Source organism: Dendrobates tinctorius, unplaced genomic scaffold, assembly GCF_039654945.1.
Source record: "Dendrobates tinctorius isolate UK_male_01 unplaced genomic scaffold, ASM3965494v1 ptg000245l, whole genome shotgun sequence".
Classification (NCBI taxonomy): domain Eukaryota; kingdom Metazoa; phylum Chordata; class Amphibia; order Anura; family Dendrobatidae; genus Dendrobates; species Dendrobates tinctorius.
In genome coordinates, this window is record NW_027361912.1 from 344,917 (window position 1) to 366,251 (window position 21,335).

Here is a 21,335-nt window from a genome sequence, read left to right on the forward strand (position 1 = left end):
TTCCCTACTTTTCACTCTCTCCGCCACCTCTAAACCATTATAACCCAAGTGTCCTTTAACCCCTTCCCTACTTTTCACTCTCTCCGCCACCTCTAAACCTATTATAACCCAAGTTTCCTTTAACCCCTTCCCTACTTTTCACTCTCTCCGCCACCTCTAAACCATTATAACCCAAGTTTCCTTTAACCCCTTCCCTACTTTTCACTCTCTCCGCCACCTCTAATCCATTATAATCCAAGTTTCCTTTAACCCCTTCCCTACTTTTCACTCTCTCCGCCACCTCTAAACCATTATAACCCAAGTGTCCTTTAACCCCTTCCCTACTTTTAACTCTCTCCGCCACCTCTAAACCATTATAACCCAAGTGTCCTTTAACCCCTTCTCTACTTTTCACTCTCTCCGCCACCTCTAAACCATTATAACCCAAGTTTCCTTTAACCCCTTCCCTACTTTTCACTCTCTCCGCCACCTCCAACCCATTATAACACAAAGTCTCCTTTAACCCCTTGCCTACATGGCTAATTTCCATTTCTGCAGTTTTTCCTCCCCTTCTTCCAATAGCTGTAACTTTTGTATTTTTATGCCCACATAGCTGTATGAGTACTTGTTTTCTGAGTGATGAGTTATACTTTGCAATGATACCATTCATTGCCCCACATACTATACTTGAAAAAGACAAAAGAAAAATTCCAAGTGTAGGGAAATTGAGGAAAAATGCAATTCTGCTCTCGACTTGCATGGTCTATGTCCAGCAGATGGTGTATGTTATATTATCATCGGCTTTTAGGGGAAGATTGAAGTAAAATTTTAAGATAATGTCCAACTTTTACAAAGTTTCCGATTTTAGGGCTGACATACCGTGTATGGGCTGACGCACCCCATACAGAAACAACTAAGATGAAAATGATAGGATTCCAATATCTGACCTATAATGTTAATTGCCAACAATTTTTGCTATCCCAGGAGAAGGAAATTAACTTCTCAAATAGATTAGGGCACCGGCACTTTTACTGCATAATGAACGCCAAAAAAAAATAAATCACAATGGCGGAATTTTATTTTAGTGAATGATGTCATGCAAAACGATAAATCATCTCGAAAAACACAAATTCTCATATGCCTATGGAAAAATAGAACTCTTTTGAAGAAGGAGAGGAAAAAAACTCTAAAAAAAAGAAAGAAAAAAGGCACTGGCTGGAAGGGATTAAATGACTTTGAAGAATTGCATTGCGTAAATAAAATATGCTGAATTTCTTAACTGGGTATGTTCTAAGGGCGCGTTCACACTGCATTTAGGCACTCGTTCTGAGCTCCCCGCAAAACGGTATTTGGACGTATGTGCCGACAGAACGAAGGTGCGCTCTGCCGTGCATAATTTTTGGGTGTGTACGCCTACTGGAGGTGGACACTCAGACATAGTAGGCTTTGTCATGGTATTTGCCTCCAGTAGGTGTATGCACCCAAAAATGGTGCACGGCAGAGAGCATGGTCGCTCTGTTGGCACCATTTATAGTCTATGGTCCCATCGGCACATATATCCGAATCCTTTTTTGGACGTAAGCTCAGACGAGGCCACTGAATGAGTTCCTAAGTGCAGTGTGAAAGCACCCTAATCCTCACTAACCTCATTGATATCTACATCCCTGGGGTTGTTTGCACCCCCATGACTGTACCCCCATGACTGTACCCCCATGACTGTAGTAAACGTACATGTGATTTCATTGGGAAGGGCAATGTCAACACCATCACAGTCACACTAAATTGAGAGCAAAGTTAGGGTGATCATAGGGCCTGAGTCGGCCGGAAAAGATTCTCGGAGGCCCACAAAATCTGATACTCCCTTCTTCCTCCACCAATGTACTCTTCTGATTGGTCTGAATGACACGTTAATATATAAAGGTGATTGTACCCTTTAAGATTTAGGCTGGGGCTACACTGCCTAAAAAAAGATTGGCATTGAGCTCTAAGGCAAGTAAGTCGCCTATGACTTGCGATCAGTGACAGATCACACATAATTGGAAACATCTGCGACTCTTTGCCGCGGTCGTGGAGAATCGTGACGTCATTAGATGCGATGGTGCAGTGTCACCGTAGTCTTACTGCAGCTTTATCGCTGTGCAGCAGTTTAGATGTGGGATGTTTTTCTCATGTCTTATTTCACACAGTCTGGAATGACGAGCAGTGGATTCCAGCACAGGGCGAGGAACCTCCTGCCCCACCCAGGATACGAAGAGTCAGCTCAGTGGGTCAGGACCTTCCACACTGATAAGCCTGTACTATGTGCATAGGTGTGATGTGTCCTCATTATGGACCTCGCCAGAAGCTGCGTACACTGCTGAACAGTACAACAGTATAGGTCTTATCACTGCGTACTTCCATGTTACGGGGATCATACCCAAAACTGGCACCATTAGACACCATTAGACACTTAAAGTCCTGTGAAAATAAGTTATCATCTATCCGCAGTATAGTCGTCCAAGAGAAATCCAGTCAACACGTAGCATTGTGCCCGAGTCCAGACATTGCATCCCACTTTGTAGTAAGCAGCAAAGACCACAGCATTCACGTTTCAAGAGATTATTCAGAATTTATTCCAACAAAACCATCATCCATGTGATACGTTTCGGCTCACACCGAGCATTTTTCAAACAAAAGGATCAGTGTGAGCCGAAACGCGTTACATGTACGATGGCTTTGTGGGAATAAATTCGGAATAATCTCTTGAAGCATGATTTCTGGGGTCCTTACTATTTACTATCTGCAGTATAGGTGGTAACTTACTTACAAAATGGAGCGGTGGTCGTCTTAATGGGCTGACAGGAAAAGCCGAAAGCGGTGACACATGCGCGCTGCCATTGACACACAGCAGCGCACGCTCTGCCGAGCTCTCCTGTTCTCTACGAGGGAGCCACTGTCAGACATCTCTGGTGGTGGCTTATCTCCCGAGAACAATAGACAGAAATTGGATTAATTTTTTTGTATCTGATGAAGGACCCCATACACAATAGACTGAAAATAGACCGATTTTTATCCTCAGGTGTCATCCCTTTTTTCACTGAAGCAGGCCAACTGTCTGATCTTATTTTACATATTTGTTTTTTACAATGGAAAAGATAAAAATGGATGAAACTCGGAGTACAAATATGTCTTCATAGTTCCATCAATGTCTCACAGATCCCATAGATTTTAAAAGCCGAGTCTGATCCACAAAACAAATGTGAACAGGATCTACTCCGAGTCTGCCGGACACACCGACCTGTATTTTAGAATCAAAGAATTATAGAATCGTAGAGTTGGAAGGGACCTCCTGGGCCATCTGGTCCAACCCCCTGCTCAAAGCAGGATTCGCTAAATCATCCCAGACAGATGTCTGTCCAGCCTCTGTTTGAAGACTTCTATTGAAGGAGAACTCACCACCTCTCATGGCAGCCTGTTCCACTCATTGATCACTCTGTCAAAAAGTTTTTTCTAATATCTAATCTGTGTCTCCTCCCATTCAGTTTCATCCCATTGCTTCTATTCTTTCCTTGTGCAAATGAGAATAAAGATGATCCTTCTGCAATGTGACAGCCCTTGAGATATTTGTAGACAGTTATTAAGTCTTCTCTTTTGCAAGCTAAACATTCCCAAATCCTGCAACCTTTCCTCATAAGACAGGGTTTGCAGACCTGTCACCATTCTGGTCGCTCTTTTCTGAACTTGCTCCAGTTTGTTGATGTCTTTTTTAAAATGTGGCGCCCAAAACTGGACACAGTATTCCAGGTGAGGTCTGACCAAAGAGGAGTAGAGAGCAATAATGACTTCACGTGATCTAGACTGTATGCTTCTGTTAATACATCCTAGAATTGCATTTGCCTTTTTTGCTGCTGCATCACACTGCTGACTCATATTCAGTCTGTGATCTATTAGTATACCCAAGTCTTTTTCACATAAGCTGTTGCTTAGCCCTATTTCTCCCATTCTATATATGCTTTTTTCATTTTTATTGCCCAGATGTAGTACTTTGCATTTTTCCCTTTTAAAAACCATTCTGTTTGTTGCTGCCCACTTCTCCAGTTTATTTAAATCTTTTTGAATCCTCTCTCTCTCTTCTCTAGTATTAGCTATCCCTCCTAGCTTTGTGTCATCAGCAAATTTAATCAGTTTACCCGCAATTCCTTCATCTAAATCGTTGATAAAGATGTTGAACAATACAGGGCCCAGGACAGAGCCCTGTGGTACCCCACTTGAGACATTCTTCCAACTGGATGTGCAGCCATTTACGACCACTCTTTGGGTCCGATCACTAAGCCAGTTATGAATCCACCTAACAGTTGCCTTGTCCATTCCATACTTAGCCATTTTTTCAATAAGGATTGTGTGAGATACTTTGTCAAATGCTTTGCTGAAGTCAAGATATACTATATCTACAGCATTTCCCTGATCCACCCAATCAGTGATTCCGTCATAGAAGGAAATTAAGTTAGTCTGACATGACTTATCAGTTACAAACCCATGCTGACTCAGTGACGTCACTGCTAGTCACTGAGTCTCCACTCGCAGCATCTCCTCATTCACCAGTGGTTTTCAGCCGGGGCAGTTGCATCTTACCACCGTCCAGGTTGAAAACTGTATATCCCCAGATATGGATTGCTGTGTGGGACACAACGACTGACAGGTATAGTAGTTTTATTAAAAATTATTTGAGAAAATGCATCATATGGTCTTATATATATTCTTTATTGTTACACTGCCACCTAGTGGTGCAAAAAATACATTATCCTTCTAAAAATTCATAAATATCCAACCACATCATTATATCAAATAAAGAATTGTCTATTTTTTAATAGTTTCCTAAGTCTTTTTGTAGGGTGGTTTAATTGTTGGTTGGGAAACTTGATATTTTAGCCCACATTGTCGGATATTTATTTATTTATTTTTTGACACACAACTAGTCTACGACCATTATATAATTGACCTCTACGCTGGACACCGTCCGGCCTGGAACCCATCCTGGATTCTGCGACTGTAAAACACCCGTCAGCCATTGTGCCTTGGCGTCATGTACTACACACTTCCTTTCAGCTCTTGCAAAATCTAACATCTGCTGTTATCGTTCATCTTAGGAGCAGCAGTATGTAGACGTAGAGAAGGAGACCAAACAATCACTCTGCCCCCAACACAATGCCCTCAAGCCAGCTCCCCAAGATAACAAATATCAGAGTATTGAGCGTTATATCTTTTTATTAAAGTCTCAAAAAAAAACATTTTAAGGCCAGTGAGGACCTTCATCTTTAGAGAAATTTGCCTTTAAAGGGACCCTGCATCATCCAGGAAACGAATTCCAGGTAAGTGACATCACAAAGAAGATAAACTCCATTGTGTGATGTCAGCAGTAGAACACAGAAGCTAGAACAGCAGTGGCCTAGGTTGAAGACACTTACGGCCCACGTACAAGGAACATCTAAGCTCTAGGACAAGCCTTGGGGGTGAAGATGGTTGTGATAGAAAACTGCAATTACACAAAACCTCAAGTGTCAATCTTTGCTGGGGTGTCCATGCCTAACACAGCAAAACACATCTTGAGCATCTATCAAATCATGGAAACTTCTGCCACCTCAAACCCACAAATTCAACCGCAAAGACTTTGGACAAGAACTTAAGTTGAAGGCCACCAGGAACAGAATCCTGAAAGCAAATCGGTAACATCTAGAGACCATCTGAAAAGAAAGCTGAAATCTGCACTTGATAACCCTCCGCCTTTTAAGAAGACCATGTTGGATTCGAACGCCCACGAGAAACATGAAGAAGAGAAGGGTAAGAGGAGATCACATTATTACCTCAGGAGCACCCACGCTGGATCCAGGCATAATAGAAAGTTTAGAGCTTATTCAGCTCAGCAAAACGCAAAAGTTAGTACAAGTAAGAAAAGTCCAACCAAACGCAAGGCTACAAGACAGATTAAGAAACATAAGACTCCAGTGAGAACAATCAGATGGAAAGCATGGAATGACTGTTCTACACAGACGGACAACATACCAGCTGTCCCAGATGGTGCTGCACCTCCAAGATGGTTAATGTTTCTCAGCCAGTTAATGGACATAAAATTCTTAAAGGTGTTTAAAATCAAGGGAAAATGACAACATCCAAGTGTCTGGTAACTGAATAAACAATATAAGAGCAGAGAGTTACTTGTGAATCTTTATGAGCACACGGCAGAGATGTGATCAAGGAACCCATATGTAAAATCAGAAGTGTAAAACCAAACACAAGCAGAGGTACGGTAGACTGTGAAGGGCGCTGTACAGTGGAGTAATACGGTATATCTAAGCTTCACTCCAAATGTTGTAGTGACATAAAGGGTTATTTCCATTTTAATCAATTCTGGAGTCGGCATAGAATGCATCTTAAAGGGCATCTGTCAGAAAACTCAACCCTCCTAAGCCGTCTATATGGGCATGCAGGTCATAGAAATTTGAATAAAATGATACTTTGATATCTATGATTCGATGTCTTATTCCAGAGAAATCAACATTTTTTCTTAATATGTAAATTAATTGTTAAGATCTATGGGCCGGACATAGATCTCCCCGAGAATCTGCCTCCAGAGATTATATTAAACAAAATGGGATGTTAGTGGGAAACATGTAGATAAGGCGACCAGACTGTTAGTCATTACATGTCTCACACTGGTAACCGCCGAACTCATTTAAAATAAGCTCCGGAGGCAGGTTCCCAGGGAGTTCTATGTCAGGCCAATAGATCTTAACATCTCATTTACATATTATGAAAAATGTGGACTAAGACATCAGATCGAAGATCTCAAGATATTTTATTCAGCTATGACCTACATACCCATATAGACGGCTTAGGAAGGCTGAACTTATTGACAGACTCCTTTTAAAGAAGCATTCCATCAAAATTTGTATTCTCTTAATATATTGGAGTCATCATATTATACAGCACTGTGTACTTACAATTGCTCATTTTGTCTATCTATCCTGCTAATTCTTTTTTCCATTAGGTCTGTGACATAACATGATTAAAAACTGACTAGCTGAATCCTAAGCTCTACATAGAAACAGGAGGTCAATTTTCCCTGTATGAGTCATGAGTCACTGCAAAAGTTTAAGACAGGGGGAAGGAGTGGAGTAATTGAGTCAGGAGTTGAAGAGGGGAAGACTCATGCAGTTTCTACATAAAGCAGAGAAAAAAAGAATTAACTGGTAGAAAGGCAAAATGAGCAATTGTAAGTGCTATATAATATGATGACTGCAATGTATCTGAGACTTGAAGTTACCTTTTAATACAAGTAACGTCAGGACTATAAGATCCCAGGTACTTTCAGCTGCATGACATCTAATGTGGTGTACCTAATTATTTGTACTAAATGTCCAACTGGGAGTCTGTATGTTGGGGAGACAGGGCAAAAACTGAGAACAAGGATGAATTCTCATCGTCACACAATAAGAGAAAAAAGAATGGATCTACCTGTGGCAAAACAGTTTTGTATCTCAGGCCATAGCATGATGGACATGAAATTACTTATATTAAAAGGTAACTTCAAGTCTCAGAGAGAGAGAGAGAAGAATCTCTGAGTACAAATTTATGAAAACTTTTGACACTCTCAGTGCAGGAATGAATGTGTCTCATGGATTTCTGTCTTTTTACATCAATTAAGGAATTTGCTCTTCAGACCTTCTGGGGTCATCACACAACACAGATCTAGACCCCAATCAGAGAGCAATAAAACTTTCACACTGCTTATCTATGATCTGTTCCAATATTTATGCTTATCTCTCTCCCATAATGATAGTTCTGCTTCACATCACTTGTCTTCTCTATTGCGTTATTTCTGTGCTGTCTTGTGTATAAATATGTGATTCTTCAGATGTTGTATTAGGCGGTGTGCCCACGATGCGATTTTTAAGCGTTTTTGCCGCGATTTTCGGCGCGAAAACGTTTAAAAATCGTGTACAGAACGCCCCCCCATGCATTCCTATGGCATTCCGCACATGCTGTGCTAATGCTGCGCTTTTTTCCGCGGCGGAATCGCATCGCGGAAAAAATCGCAGCATGCTCATTCTTTTGTGCGGAATCGCAAAGAATCGCCGCGATTCCGCCCCCATAGGAATGCATGAGAACCGCTTACTTCCCGCATGTGGCTATGCCCACCATGCGGGAAGTTAAGCGTCTCATGTGCGGTTGGTACCCACGGTGTGGAGGAGAGGAGACTGTCCTCCAGGCCCTGGGTACCATACCCCTGTAAAAAAAGAATAAAAAATCGGGGTATATTTACCTTCCGGCGTCCCACGCTGCCTTCCCGGGCCTCAGTGTTCCCAGTAATGCCTTGCGGCAAGGTCCTGTGATGACGTGGTCTCGTGTGACTCTAGCGTTCTCATGAGATCGCTATAGCAACGCGAGACCAACGTCATCACAGGTCTCGCAAGGCATTGCTGGGAACGGGAGCGTCGCTGAGAAAGCGCGGGACGTCGGAAGGTAAATATACCCTGATTTTTTATTTTTTAATTATTTTTTACATTCTTTCTTTTACTATTGATACCGCATAGGCGGCCTCAATAGTAAAAACCCGGTCACACTTGTCAAACACTATGTTTGATGAGTGTGACCAACCTGTGAATCACTTTCCAAGCGATGCTTCAAATCGCTTGGAAAGTGCTTGAATATCGCACGCGAAAATCGCGGCAAAATCGCGAACATAATCGCGGTGAAATCGCGCTGAAAAAAACGCACGATTTCTGGGAAGGAGTCCGGTTTTCAGTGTCCGGATTTAAACGCAACGTGGGCACATAGCCTTAGTCAATGCCTGATGAAGAGTCCTGAGTAGTCTGGAATGCTTGCAATGTGTTACCATCTTTTCAGTTAGCCATTAAAAGGTATCAACCACTGAGGACTCTCAATTCTGAATATTCTTGTACAAAACATATAAATCGTGTATCGCCTGACGAGCAATACAAACACATCATTTCGTAAGATAAGCGTTAACAGATTCAGGCCCCATTCAGACGTCAGTGATTACCTATAAACCTTTTTACGGCGGTTATTAAGGGGCCTTATTCCTTAAGGCCCCGTCACACTAAGCGACTCACCAGCGATCCCGACACCGATATGAAGGTGTCAGCGTGGAGAGAGGCAGGATGGCTGAACGGGATATCGGAAGGTGAGAATAACTATATTTTTTATTTTTTTTTATTATTTTTTAACACCTGATCGCTGGTCTCCCGCCTGTCACACACAGCGATGCGTGCTGGCCAGCGGGAGACCAGCGACCAAAGAAATGTCCAGAGGTTTCTTCCAGCAATCAGCGATACCGGCAGGGGGGCCGCTCGCTGATCGCTGTCACACACAGCGATCTCGCTGGTGAGATCGCTGTTACGTCACAAAAGTTGTGACTCAGCAGCAATCTCGCTACCGAGATTGCTTAGTGAGACGGGGCCTTTATAGCTGTAAAAAGGTGTCAATGAGGAATAAGTAAATAGCGCCCCCTGAAGGGTGAAAATATGGTGGTTGTCAGCTTTATATTATAGCTGACTCCTGCTCCAAAAATGGAAGCAATGCTCCTTTCTTTCCAAGCCCTGCCAAGCGTCCAAAAGTGTACGGTATTTTTTTTCCACTTTTTCATTCTATTTTTCATCAATTCCACTGAAGCATCTGAAGGGTTAACAAATTTCCAGACAGCAATTTTGACTAATTTGAGGGGTGCAGTTTTTAAAATGGTATCACATCTGGGGGGGGGTTTCTGATCTATAGGACCCTCAAAGCCCCTTCAAAACTTAATAGGTCCATAAAAAATAGGATTTGAAAATCTTCTTGAAAAAAAAAAAGAAAAGAAAAATTGCTGCTACGTTTTATCCATTTTAAGATCCTAACAAAATAAAAGGGCGTTTGAAAAACGATCAAGCACAAATAAATTATAAAGGGTGCATGAGAAGAGACAGACCAGCAGAATCATGATTACTGCTCAGGAGGCTACTTGGGCCAATATGAAATAAGTAGAGCAATTTATTTGGTAATTAACATTAATCAGCGCATTATATTAGTTATAGATAGCAAATTAGTAAATATATACAGTATATATACGGACCATAGCGTAATCTGTAACACAGGGTCAGCACAAGATGAAATAAATGATTAATGTCATATACTTATCTGACTCTACCAGCAGAATAATGATTGCAGCTCTGGAGTATTACACACGATGTCACCCAAGAACAGTACAGGAGAAGTAATGTATGTTCATAGAGATTCCACTAGAAGAATAGTGAGTGCAGCTCTGGAGTATAATACAGGATGTCACTTAGGATCAGTAATGTAATGTATGTACACAGTGACTGCACCAGCAGAATAGTGAGTGCAGCTCTAGAGTATAATACAGGATGTAACTCAGGGTCAGTACAGGATCAGTAATGTAATGTATGTACACAGTGACTGCACCAGCAGAATAGTGAGTACAGCTCTGGGGTATAATACAACATGTAACTCAGGATCAGTAATGTAATGTATGTACACAGTGACCTCACCAGCAGACTAGTGAGTGCAGCTCTGGGGTATAATACAGGATGTAACTCAGGATCAGTAATGAAATGTATGTACACAGTGACTGCAGCAGCAGAATAGTAAGTGCAGCTCTGGGGTATAATACAGGATGTAACTTAGGATCAGTAATGTAATGTATGTACACAGTGACTGCACCAGCAGAATAGTGAGTGCAGCTCTAGAGTATAATACAGGATGTAACTCGGGGTCAGTACAGGATCAGTAATGTAATGTATGTACACAGTGACTGCACCAGCAGAATAGCGAGTGCAGCTCTGGGGTATAATACAGCATGTAACTCAGGATCAGTAATGTAATGTATGTACACAGTGACCGCACCAGCAGACTAGTGAGTGCAGCTCTGGGGTATAATACAGCATGTAACTCAGGATCAGTAATGTAATGTATGTACACAGTGACTGCACCAGCAGAATAGTGAGTGCAGCTCTGGAGTATAATACAGGATGTAACTCAGGATCAGTAATGTAATGTATGTACACAGTGACTGCACCAGCAGAATAGTGAGTACAGCTCTGGAGTATAATACAGGATGTAACTCAGGATCAGTAATGTAATGTATGTACACACTGACTGCACCAGCAGAATAGTGAGTGCAGCTCTGGAGTATAATACAGGATGTAACTCAGGATCAGTAATGTAATGTATGTACACAGTGACTCCACCAGCAGAATAGTGAGTACAGCTCTGGGATATAATACAGCATGTAACTCAGGATCAGTAATGTAATGTATGTACACAGTGACTGCACCAGCAGAATAGTGAGTGCAGCTCTGGAGTATAATACAGGATGTAACTCAGGATCAGTAATGTAATGTATGTACACACTGACTGCACCAGCAGAATAGTGAGTGCAGCTCTGGAGTATAATACAGGATGTAACTCAGGATCAGTAATGTAATGTATGTACACAGTGACTGCACCAGCAGACTAGTGTGTGCAGCTCTGGAGTATAATACAGGATGTAACTCAGGATCAAAACAGGATACATAATGTAATTTATCTAAAGAGTGACTCAACTTTTGTGCAAATAAATTCTACAGTTCTGACATACTGTATATTCTGCCACATACAGAATTCACATAAACTTGATTATATAGGATATAGTAGACATTCAATAGCATCCCGTATACGAGGACCGCCATACACTGCTCCCTGCATATCCCCTCATATTTCCAGAGCCATAAATCCGCCTTTCCATTAAGACGCCAAAAGTTGCCTGCCGTTCTTCGTGCTCTGGCATGCGTGTGCCATTCCTGCGCGCCCCTCGCTGACCCTCTCCCCTTTGTCCCCAGCACACAGGACACATAAAGACATTTCTGTTCAGCATTACTCTCTGACTGATCTGTCTCATGAGACGAATATTCGGTGACACAAGCAGCTAGAAACATGACGGGGAAGAGAATGGAAAGTCGTCCACATGTGCCCGCCGCTGACGGTGCACCGGTAATAATCCCATATGGCACAAGCATGACATTGCCAACACCGCCATATAAGCATGCGTCACGTTACACCACACATATGTACAGGTACACACCCCGCCGACACGTACCTAGGAATACGTACACAATGACCAGGCCCAGCTCCCTGTTACGCAGTCACAAGATGCACAGTCACAGGTCCTCCTCCTCCCCCATATTTCCCCTTTTACACACCCTGAACTCCTTTCGCACTTCCCCATGCCCCTTCCTCTACCCTCCTGGCCCTGTCGCACCCCCTCCCTCACCGCCACCTCCCACCGTGGTGTTACCGTGGGCTCCCGGGCCGTAGAGACAGTGTCAGCATCATCTGCTGTTCCTGACTCCTGTAACTATGGCAACGGCTAATCCTCAGCATCACCGGGGGAGGACGGCTGGTCCCCTCCCTGCCTGCAGAGCAGCAGCCGCCCCTCCCTGCCTGCAGCACATCGCCACCCCATCCTCCCAGACAGGAGCAGAACATCTGTCTGCGGAGCCATTGTTTCACCTTGTCTCCTGTCACTGTATCAGTAGGCCACAGAGATAGCATTGCCTGCCATCTTGATCAGTGACTAGCCCGCCACCCACACTAGCCCATGCGTAAAAATACAGACACCGACGTAAAAAAACATAGAAGCATAAAAAAACACATCAGATAAATGAATTCGATATATATTTTTAGTGCTATCTATTATTCTCTGTTATCAGCCATTTTAAACCGATGTGTGGGATAAACGAAAAATACGCCCCCCCACCATTGACCGAAGAGTTAATTTTAATAGCTTCCTATTTGCACATTGCAGTCATAAATCACATAGACTGGGGCCGCGTGTCCACATCAAGGACCCCCGGGAGCAATATGGCAGATGTAATATTGATTTGTAGGCAAAGGAGGAGGAATATCAGGACTTTGGCAGAAACAGGCGTACATACCTATGTATGGGTGCTACGCCAGGTAATAGGGCCCTAAAGGGCATCTGGTGACACGATTTTCCATGTCAGTACGGTTACATCAATAGCAAACTTGTACAGATGGTAAGAAAAAAACTGACATTTGCTACCCCCCAAAAAATGCTTTAGGTCACCATTTTCTGAGATCCCTCCCTTTTTTTCCTGTTGACGGTGCTGTGTGATGGCTTGTTTTTTTTGGCGTGGTCAGTTGGTCTATTATCTTGTGCTCTTTTGTGATGTTTTGAACATTTTTATTGCATTTTTTAGGCATTTATGGCATTTTTTTTCAATGATTTTATATTTATATAGATCAGGCTCTTTCAGGTGCAGAAATTCCAAATAAGTACCTGGGCTTCACAGAAGTACCAGGGTGACCGCTATGGAGGCCTTCGGCAGGCCCCCAGCTGCCATGGCACTCTAAAGACACCCCTTGAACAAGTTATCGTGAAGGGGTTGGGCACCCAAAATAGTGGACCATCTGGATCATGTGCCTAAAAAAGGACCTGTCACTTGCTAAAAAAATAAATAAAAATAAGGTATTGGTGAGAAGTCAGCAGGTGACTATTCCGCTTTTGTGTGATTTCTTGATCGCCCATTTTTAAGGTTCTTGTTCCAAAGCACACTGTATATGTGAGCCATGTGCCTGTTTAGTCACAAACTGCAGGATGCCAGCTTACTCCATTATCTGGGCTAGCGGACCTCCAGTGTTACCAGAGGACCTCCAGAGGACATGAGTATGGATCCAGCACGTATTGGCTGGAATTACGAGCTACAAGCTTATATGTGTCCCGTGTCAGGATAAACGGTGTTTTCCTGGACTGATGAAGTGCTACTGTTAACTCTGAGAACTGTGGATGGAGCGGATAATGGGGGATTTGTATGTTACTTAGAAAACAATGCAGACGCCATTCTCTTGTGTACAAAGAAGCCCCTGTTTTCCTGAATAGTGAACAAGACAGAAAAGAATATACTTGTACTCCAGCTCATTTTAGGTACTCGGTACTGGTGGGGACTCCTAAATTCACAAGTGTGACACAAAGGTGGATCGCCCTATGAAATTATATCAAATATCAGAATAACCCCTCCATACTCGTTAGGTAGAAGTCGGCAGAACTAAGATTTGGCCAACCGTTATGCCCGCCATCTATTTGCCGAGCAGTTTTATGTTCTCTATGATGGGGACACCACTAGACATCTCTAGGTACGGCTTATCTCTTCAAGAACAAAAGTTTTGGCAAACTGAAATGGTACATGCCGGACCCATCAGCAATGAGTTTTTATGTTCTCCCCGTGTTTGCTTGGGTTTCCTCCCACACACCAAAGACTTAGGCTAAGATCACACTTGCGTTTCGCAGGTCTGCGTATGGCTGCGTATTTCCTCCTTTAAGCTCCACCTACACTCCGCCTACTTCCGCATGCGCCCTGTGTACCTACATTCAATATTGGGTACGCAGGGACATGCGTTGTGTGCGGATACATCCGCATGCGGCGTTTTGACGTGCCTGCCGAACGCACAGAAATGCAACATGACGCGTTCCCGTGCGGTCGGTGGGCACGTCAAAACGTCTCATGCGGACGCATCCGCATACAACGCATGTCCCTGCGTACCCAATGTTAAAGATAGGTACGAAGGATGCATACGGAAGTAGGAGGAGCGTAGGCGGAGCTTAAGGGAGGAAGTACGCAACCATACACAGACCAGCCAAACGCAAGTGTGAACCCGGCCATAGTGATAGGGAATTTTTTAAATTGTGAGCCGCAATGGGGACATTGCTGATAATGTTTGTAAAACACTGAGGAATATGATGGTGCTACGCAAGAAACGCATAATAACAATAATAATAATTCATCTGTCAGGGACCCGCACAGACATTAGATTGTTGGCTGAACAGGTTTTGACAAATGTGTATGGGGGAACTTTAACCTCCAGTAAGAGCTCTAACAAAAGTGTTAAAGCTCTTATCGCCTCTTTTCCTTAGCAGATAACAGGCAACAACAGATTACAACTAGGCCTGCTTCGGGGGAGGGAGGAATGAAAGAGAATCAGGACTTCAACATGTCTGATCTTTTGTTCTTCCAAAAATAGTGTATGGCAGCAGCATATCTCCAGCTCCCTATTGTGAATACATGCATGCTCAGCCGGACTGAGCTTGCATGTGTGTGGGGGGTCTGCCCCTGTCAATAACTGAATTACACTGTGACTTTGAGAGACTATGCTCCCTTCTGATTTGTATGCACTTGGATTAGTCCTCTACTTCTCCTCCTGCAGCTTGCTGTGTGCTGGTTTGAAAAAGAAGCAGGAAGTTTGTGGTCTGAAAGTGAAGAGAGGAACTCCTGCTTGTATGACAGAGACAGGACAATAAGGCCTCTTTCACACATCAGGTTTTCGCCGTCAGGCGCGATCCGGCGCTTTTGACAAAAACCGGATCCGGCGAAATGCAATGCCGGATCCGGTTTCCCCCCCATTGACTTGCATTAGAGCCGGATCGAGCCGGATGGCCATGCGTTTCATCCGATTTTCGCCGGATCCGGCAATGTGACGCGATCCGGCGTCTGGAAAAAACGGCTACTGTAACGTTTTTTGTCTCCGGCGAAAAAGCCGGACACGCCGTATCCGGCGTGTCCGGCTTTTTCATACAATGAAAGCCTATGAGCTCCGCAATGCGCCTGATCCGGCGACAGCCGGATCCGTTTTTTTTGGTCTGAGCATGCTCAGTAGCTCTGCCCACAAGACATATATAAAAGCAAGACAGTGGGACCCTCAGCCACACCCAACATGCCACCCAAGCCAAGAACCAGGAGCAGGAGAAGGCAGCAGACATCTGCAGCAGCACCATCAGCACCACCCCAAATGGAGCAGCATGCTGAACAACGGGAGGGGAGTCCAGCAGCAGATGAGAGACGGTAATTATCAAATCCCCCATTCCTCCAAACTAGGGCTATGGAATATCAAGATATTCATTGGCCCTTTGTTTCTCTTTATTCAACAGCCGCCCAATAGATGCAGCAGCAGCAGCAATGGCAGCAGCAGGAACACCACCCACAGCCATGGAGTCTGGCCATGAGGAAGACAGCACATCTTCTTCTGGGAGCCCTCCCTCGCATCGTCAGCGTTTGACGGTAAGTTTTTATTTCCAAAATCCATCATCTCTGTAATATATGTCTATTCATTGCCTTTTATTTCAAAACAGGAATCACAAGATGAAGAGGAGCTCCCAGAAGAAGAAGGAAGGGGTGGACAGACACCTGGAGTGGGCTCACAATTGGTAAGTTTTTTGCATCAAACGCAGAAACACAACATCACACTACACACAACACATAGAAAACAATGTTCTGCAGACCACACACAGCAAACAAATGCCTACATCCAAAGACATAACATTTTTTGTTTTCTTCTCTAGTCTTCCCAATCTGGTGCTCGGCCAAGAGGTCCTCGCAGTGCCTCCCAGGGTCGTCGGCGACAGCAACGCGGCGGTCACCAGCGTGTAAGTATAAATATTTTTGCTTTGTTTTTTTGCACTTTTTATTTCATTTCTTTTGTGGAGGCTAATTATGTTATTTTTGTCTTTTTCTTTAACAGCCTTCACAGCGTGCTCCCGACTCTGACGGTGAGGATGGAGGGATTGATGTGGACCGCCTCATCGATCTCGTCAGAGAAAGGGAGCCGCTCTGGAATATGGCTGACCGCCGCCACGCTGACCTTATCGTTACCCGACGACTCCTGGGAGGAAATCTGTTCGCTCCTTGTGGACCGCTGGGAGGACCTCGAAGCTCGGGCCCAGATTAAAGAGCGTAAGTATATACAGTACCGGTTGCTTGATTTAAACCAGTGTTTCCCGAACTCCAGTCCTCGTGGTCCCCACGGATCATGTGTTCAGGATTTCTATTTACTTTGGAAATCCTGAAAACATGACCCCTGGGGACCATGAGGACTGGAGTTTGGGAAACACTGATGTTGTATACTAACCACTTTGTCCTTTCTCGTTTCAGGGGAGAGAATTGTGAAGCGGTGGTGGTCTGTGAGGGATCGTTTCAAGAAGGAGTTCAATAAAGAGATGCGGGCCCCGAGTGGATCTGGAGGACGCAGGAGCAAGTACAAGTACGCACGAGCCCTGTCGTTCCTCCGGGAGACAATGCTCACCAGAAGGTAAATATTACACACCACATGTGACAAAAAAATGTTTAGATGTAACTTTTTTTTTTCAGCCAGGGCCATACCATGTCACTATTTTAATTGTTTTTTTTTCTCTTTATTCCACAGCACGGTGAGCAGCACTCGGGAGCCTGCACGATTGGACCCTTCTGAGGCGATCCCTGAGGAGATCGGCACCGAGGGACACTTCGACCGCCCCGGTACATCTGCACCTTCCCAGCCTTCCCACACATTCGACCCATCTGTCCCATCCACCAGCACAGGAGCATCGTGGCCGCCTACATTACATGAAGCTGCTGGTGAGGAGATCGCTTTCCCTTTACCCCACCCTTCTGCCCCTGCCACCTCTAGTACACCTGCGGGTACTGGGCGGCAGCGGCAGAGGGGTCAGGAAAAGAGTTATGCACCAGAGTTCTTGCATCTGAATGCATCTTTCCAGAACTGTCTAAAAGTCTTGTCAGAGCAAATCTCCGCAGGCTTTCAGCAGATCAACTCCAGCATTCTGGAGGTGAAGACACTTCTGCAAACCGTGCATTCAGAAGCAAGATCTTCGCCAAACCACACCTTTTTCAGGTCTGTTGTGGAGCGCCTGGCAACACTATCTCCTACCCAGCAGATGCATGTAATGCATTCGTGCCACGGTGCTCTACAGCAGGTTACCTCCCAACCTCCACCTCCCACCACTGTAGTTCCTCCACCTGCACCCCCTCCAGCCACTTTCCATCCTCCCCCTCCTATTACATCTGCACCCCCTCCAGCCACTTTCCATCCTCCCCCTCCTATTACATACCAGCAACCTGGCCAGTACAAGCAACCTCCCCAGTACCAGCAACCTCCCCAGTACCAGCAACCTCCCCAGTACCAGACATCTCACCACTTCCAGCAACCTGCCCCGTACCAAACTCCTTCCCCGTACCAAACTCCTTCCCGTACCAAACTCCTTCACCATACAACTTTCCATCAACATCATCTGCTCCTACAGTCCCTGCCCAACCCTCCACTCCACCGCCCACCACCTCTTCTGCCTCCCACATGTCCACCCATTCTGTAGCTTTTTCCACACCATCACCTCTAACTGTTCCTTCCCCACCACGATCCCAGTCCTCTCTCCACACTCCCATTGTCGAAGTGTCCCGCAGCCCCTCCAGCAGTATTTCCACCCCACACTACACAGATTTATGATGTGTTTTGTAATAAAAATGCCCAGTTGGTTTCAAACCTTTATTAAAAAAGTTTTTTTAACTTTAAAAACAGTTTACAAAAAAAAAATATTTTAAATAAAAGTTAAATTATTGTTTACACTGGTTGTCTGTCATTTCTTTCTGCGGCGAAATATGTTTAAAAAAAAGGTTAAATACAGGGAATTTAAAAGGTAAAAAGGTATTCAAAACCAGGTATATAACTGTGGGTAAATTTTAGCTTTTTGCCACAGTTGTGTTCCTGGTTGTGTTTGAAGCAAAGTATTTCACCTAAAAAGTTGTGTTTATTGTTGGTGATTTCCTAACAATGTACACAACTTTTGTTAAAAGGTGAAATACTTTGCATAAAACACAACCAGGTACACACCTGTGGCGTAAAGGTAAAAATAGAGACCATGACAAGATAGCCAACTTTGGTTGGCAAAGGTATATACTGTTGGTACAGAAGGTACACAAGTTTGGTTAAGGGCACAAATCTTTCACACTCTGTCATCCTGCCAGTGTACTCTGCCTTGAGGTGACATAAAGTATAGTGCAAAATTGTCCCTCATTACTGAAACCGTCACAGAACTTCTAGTGGTAATGTCATGGTAATCTTGCAAGGTGGTTTCTTCAGAGGTGTCCTCAATGGAAATGGGTTCCTTGCAGATAACAAAATTGTGGAGTACCACGCAAGCTTTGATCACCTCGTCCACAGTTTCTGTCTTGAGGTTGATCGCAGTCAATAGGACCCGCCATTTGGCTGTCAGAATACCAAAGGTACATTCAACCATTCTTCTTGCTCTTGTGAGGCGGTAATTAAAAATGCGTTTTGTTCTTGTCAATCCTCTGCTAGAGTATGGTTTCAAAAGGTGTTCTGACAGCTGGAAGGCTTCATCCCCTACACAGACATGGCATAGGTGGACCAGATGTTTGCGGCAGCGGTCTAGGTGGTGGGAACTGGAAGGTGTTTCCATACAGTTTACGCCCCATGGCAGACAGTTTGAAAACTTGAGAGTCATTGGAGCGGCCATAGGCCCCAATATCAACAGCAATAAATTTGTATTCCACGTCAGCGATGGCCATGAGGACAATGGAAAAATATTTCTTGTAATTGAAATATTCCGATCCCGATCCGGCTGGCTTTACAATGCGGATATGTTTCCCGTCCACAGCGCCCAAGCAGTTGGGAAACTGACTTATCTGTTGAAACTTGTCAGCAATTTCAATCCACCTCTCTGTTGTGGGCTCTGGTAAAAACTCTTCAGCTAAGGAGTCCCACAGTGCACGGCATGTGTACTTCACTATTCCAGATATGGTGGAAATCCCGAGTCTGTACTGGAAATGCAGTGACGAAAGGGATTCTCCAGTTGCAAGAAATCTGTGGGGAATTAAAAAACAATCAATTAGTTTTAAATCACAGCATTACATACCAAAACTCAGCTATAACACTTGGAGATACAAACTACCACCAACAAGATTGCAGTGAAAGTGTGCTCTGATGCGATCACATCCAATAAATGTGGCTTACCTTAAAGTCACCATCAGACGCTCTGCGGGTGAAACAGAGAAGCGGCAATAGGTGTCCGCTTTTCTTATGAGGTGTGCAATGCGCTCCACCAAGTAATCAAAATTCTCCATTTTCATCCGAACATATCCAAAAAATTTATCCGGGTTTCGTCGAAGGTCCATGCAGAGTGTAGAATAGACCCCACGCGTCATTCTCTTGGCTGTGATGGGGTGGATCCACAAACGTCGTCTATGATGCCTGATGCGCTGGTGTCTCGCTCTCTCCTTCTCCAGAACAATCACCCTCAAACGATTCACCTCCGCTGTAAAATCCGCCAAATTCTTCAAAATATTTCCAATCACAACATCCATCTTCGCCAGTAACTTGCTCTTCTCTCCAACCTGCACTTTCTCCTCTACAACCTGTCAAAGAAGGGCTGTAGGAACACGCTATATATAGTTTTCCAGTAGCCAATCCCGTTCGGAAGGCCACAAGGGTCAATTTTAAAAACCGGATCCGGCGTAATCCGTCGAAAAACGGATAGAAAAACGGATGAACCGGATGAGACGGATCCGGTTTTGTCTGTCAAGAACAAGACGGATCCGGCAGAAAACCGGATCCGGCACATCAGGTTTTACAAAACATTTGCCGGATCCGGCGTTCCGGCACGACGCTGGATCGCGCCTGACGCCGAAAACCTGATGTGTGAAAGTAGCCTAACTGTGTCCTGATGCTGAGAGACTGGTGAATAAACTAGCAGGTTCAAGATAGTGCCCAGTTATCATAGGATCGATCACCAAGCTAGTTCTTCCCGAGCACCTGTAATTTGAGAGAGAAATCAATGCTGTGCTATCAGTAATCCCTCAGCATTGAAAGTGGGAACGAGACTTGCTAGGACCCGGAAGAAGACTGATTCTTTAACATGAAAGAAGAGCTCAACACAACAAACTCTGCTCCATTTCATCAGTACCAAGCAGAAGCTTTCAGACTTTCTCCTAAGTGCTACAGAACTGTGTGTGACACCGGTGTTCAATCGTGTTAGGGTGTAGAGCAGGGTTCTTTAGCTAAGGCGCTGTAACAGTGCCGCTCAATTATTGGAAGCCAGGTAGGAAATTAGAAGACAGTAGTTTCTAGAAATTGTTTATCCTGTTTTATTGAACTTTTCCTTGCCATAACTGGAGCGCAGCTTGTGTGGCACGCTCCAGCTATCTCTACTTGTATCCATTATCTCTATTATCATTACAAGAACTGTTAGTCTTATTTTCCAGCATATAATCCTCTGTCTTTCAATAAAGCCAGTGTTTTGTTTTTTGCCTCCTCGTCTACTGTACCGTATTTGAGTCCTGCCCGGTGGTGTCCTTCAGTCACCAGTACATGTGTATGGAGTAGGGTAGAGATAGCAAACTCCTTTGGCCAACAGCTATCTATGGTGTATGGCCAGCTTTACTCTTGGTCAATACCACTGATTTTGGTGGGATCCACTGACAACTATCTATTGCGCCAACGCAGGGTAAAGGAGGCATTGCACAGAT

The 21,335-nt window shown here is 44.2% G+C and overlaps 1 protein-coding gene across 1 annotated transcript; it reads left to right on the forward strand.

Annotated features, from left to right (window-relative positions):
• Positions 1 to 16,902: 16,902 nt before the first annotated feature.
• On the forward strand, positions 16,903 to 18,299 carry LOC141060753 (uncharacterized). Its single transcript, XM_073557100.1, has 2 exons — positions 16,903 to 17,109; positions 17,224 to 18,299. Exons 1-2 carry the CDS (start codon positions 17,018 to 17,020, stop codon positions 18,164 to 18,166), a joined length of 1,035 nt encoding a protein of 344 aa, XP_073413201.1. The 5' UTR covers positions 16,903 to 17,017; the 3' UTR covers positions 18,167 to 18,299.
• The last annotated feature ends 3,036 nt before the right edge of the window (positions 18,300 to 21,335 follow it).

Excerpts from the sequence above, each read along its gene's own strand:
- LOC141060753 (XM_073557100.1), top strand. The coding sequence starts at position 17,018 with ATGCGGGCCCCGAGTGGATCTGGAGGACGCAGGAGCAAGTACAAGTAC. Across the intron at positions 17,110-17,223 it reads GAGACAATGCTCACCAGAAG|CACGGTGAGCAGCACTCGGG; the intron begins GTAAATATTACA and ends TTTATTCCACAG.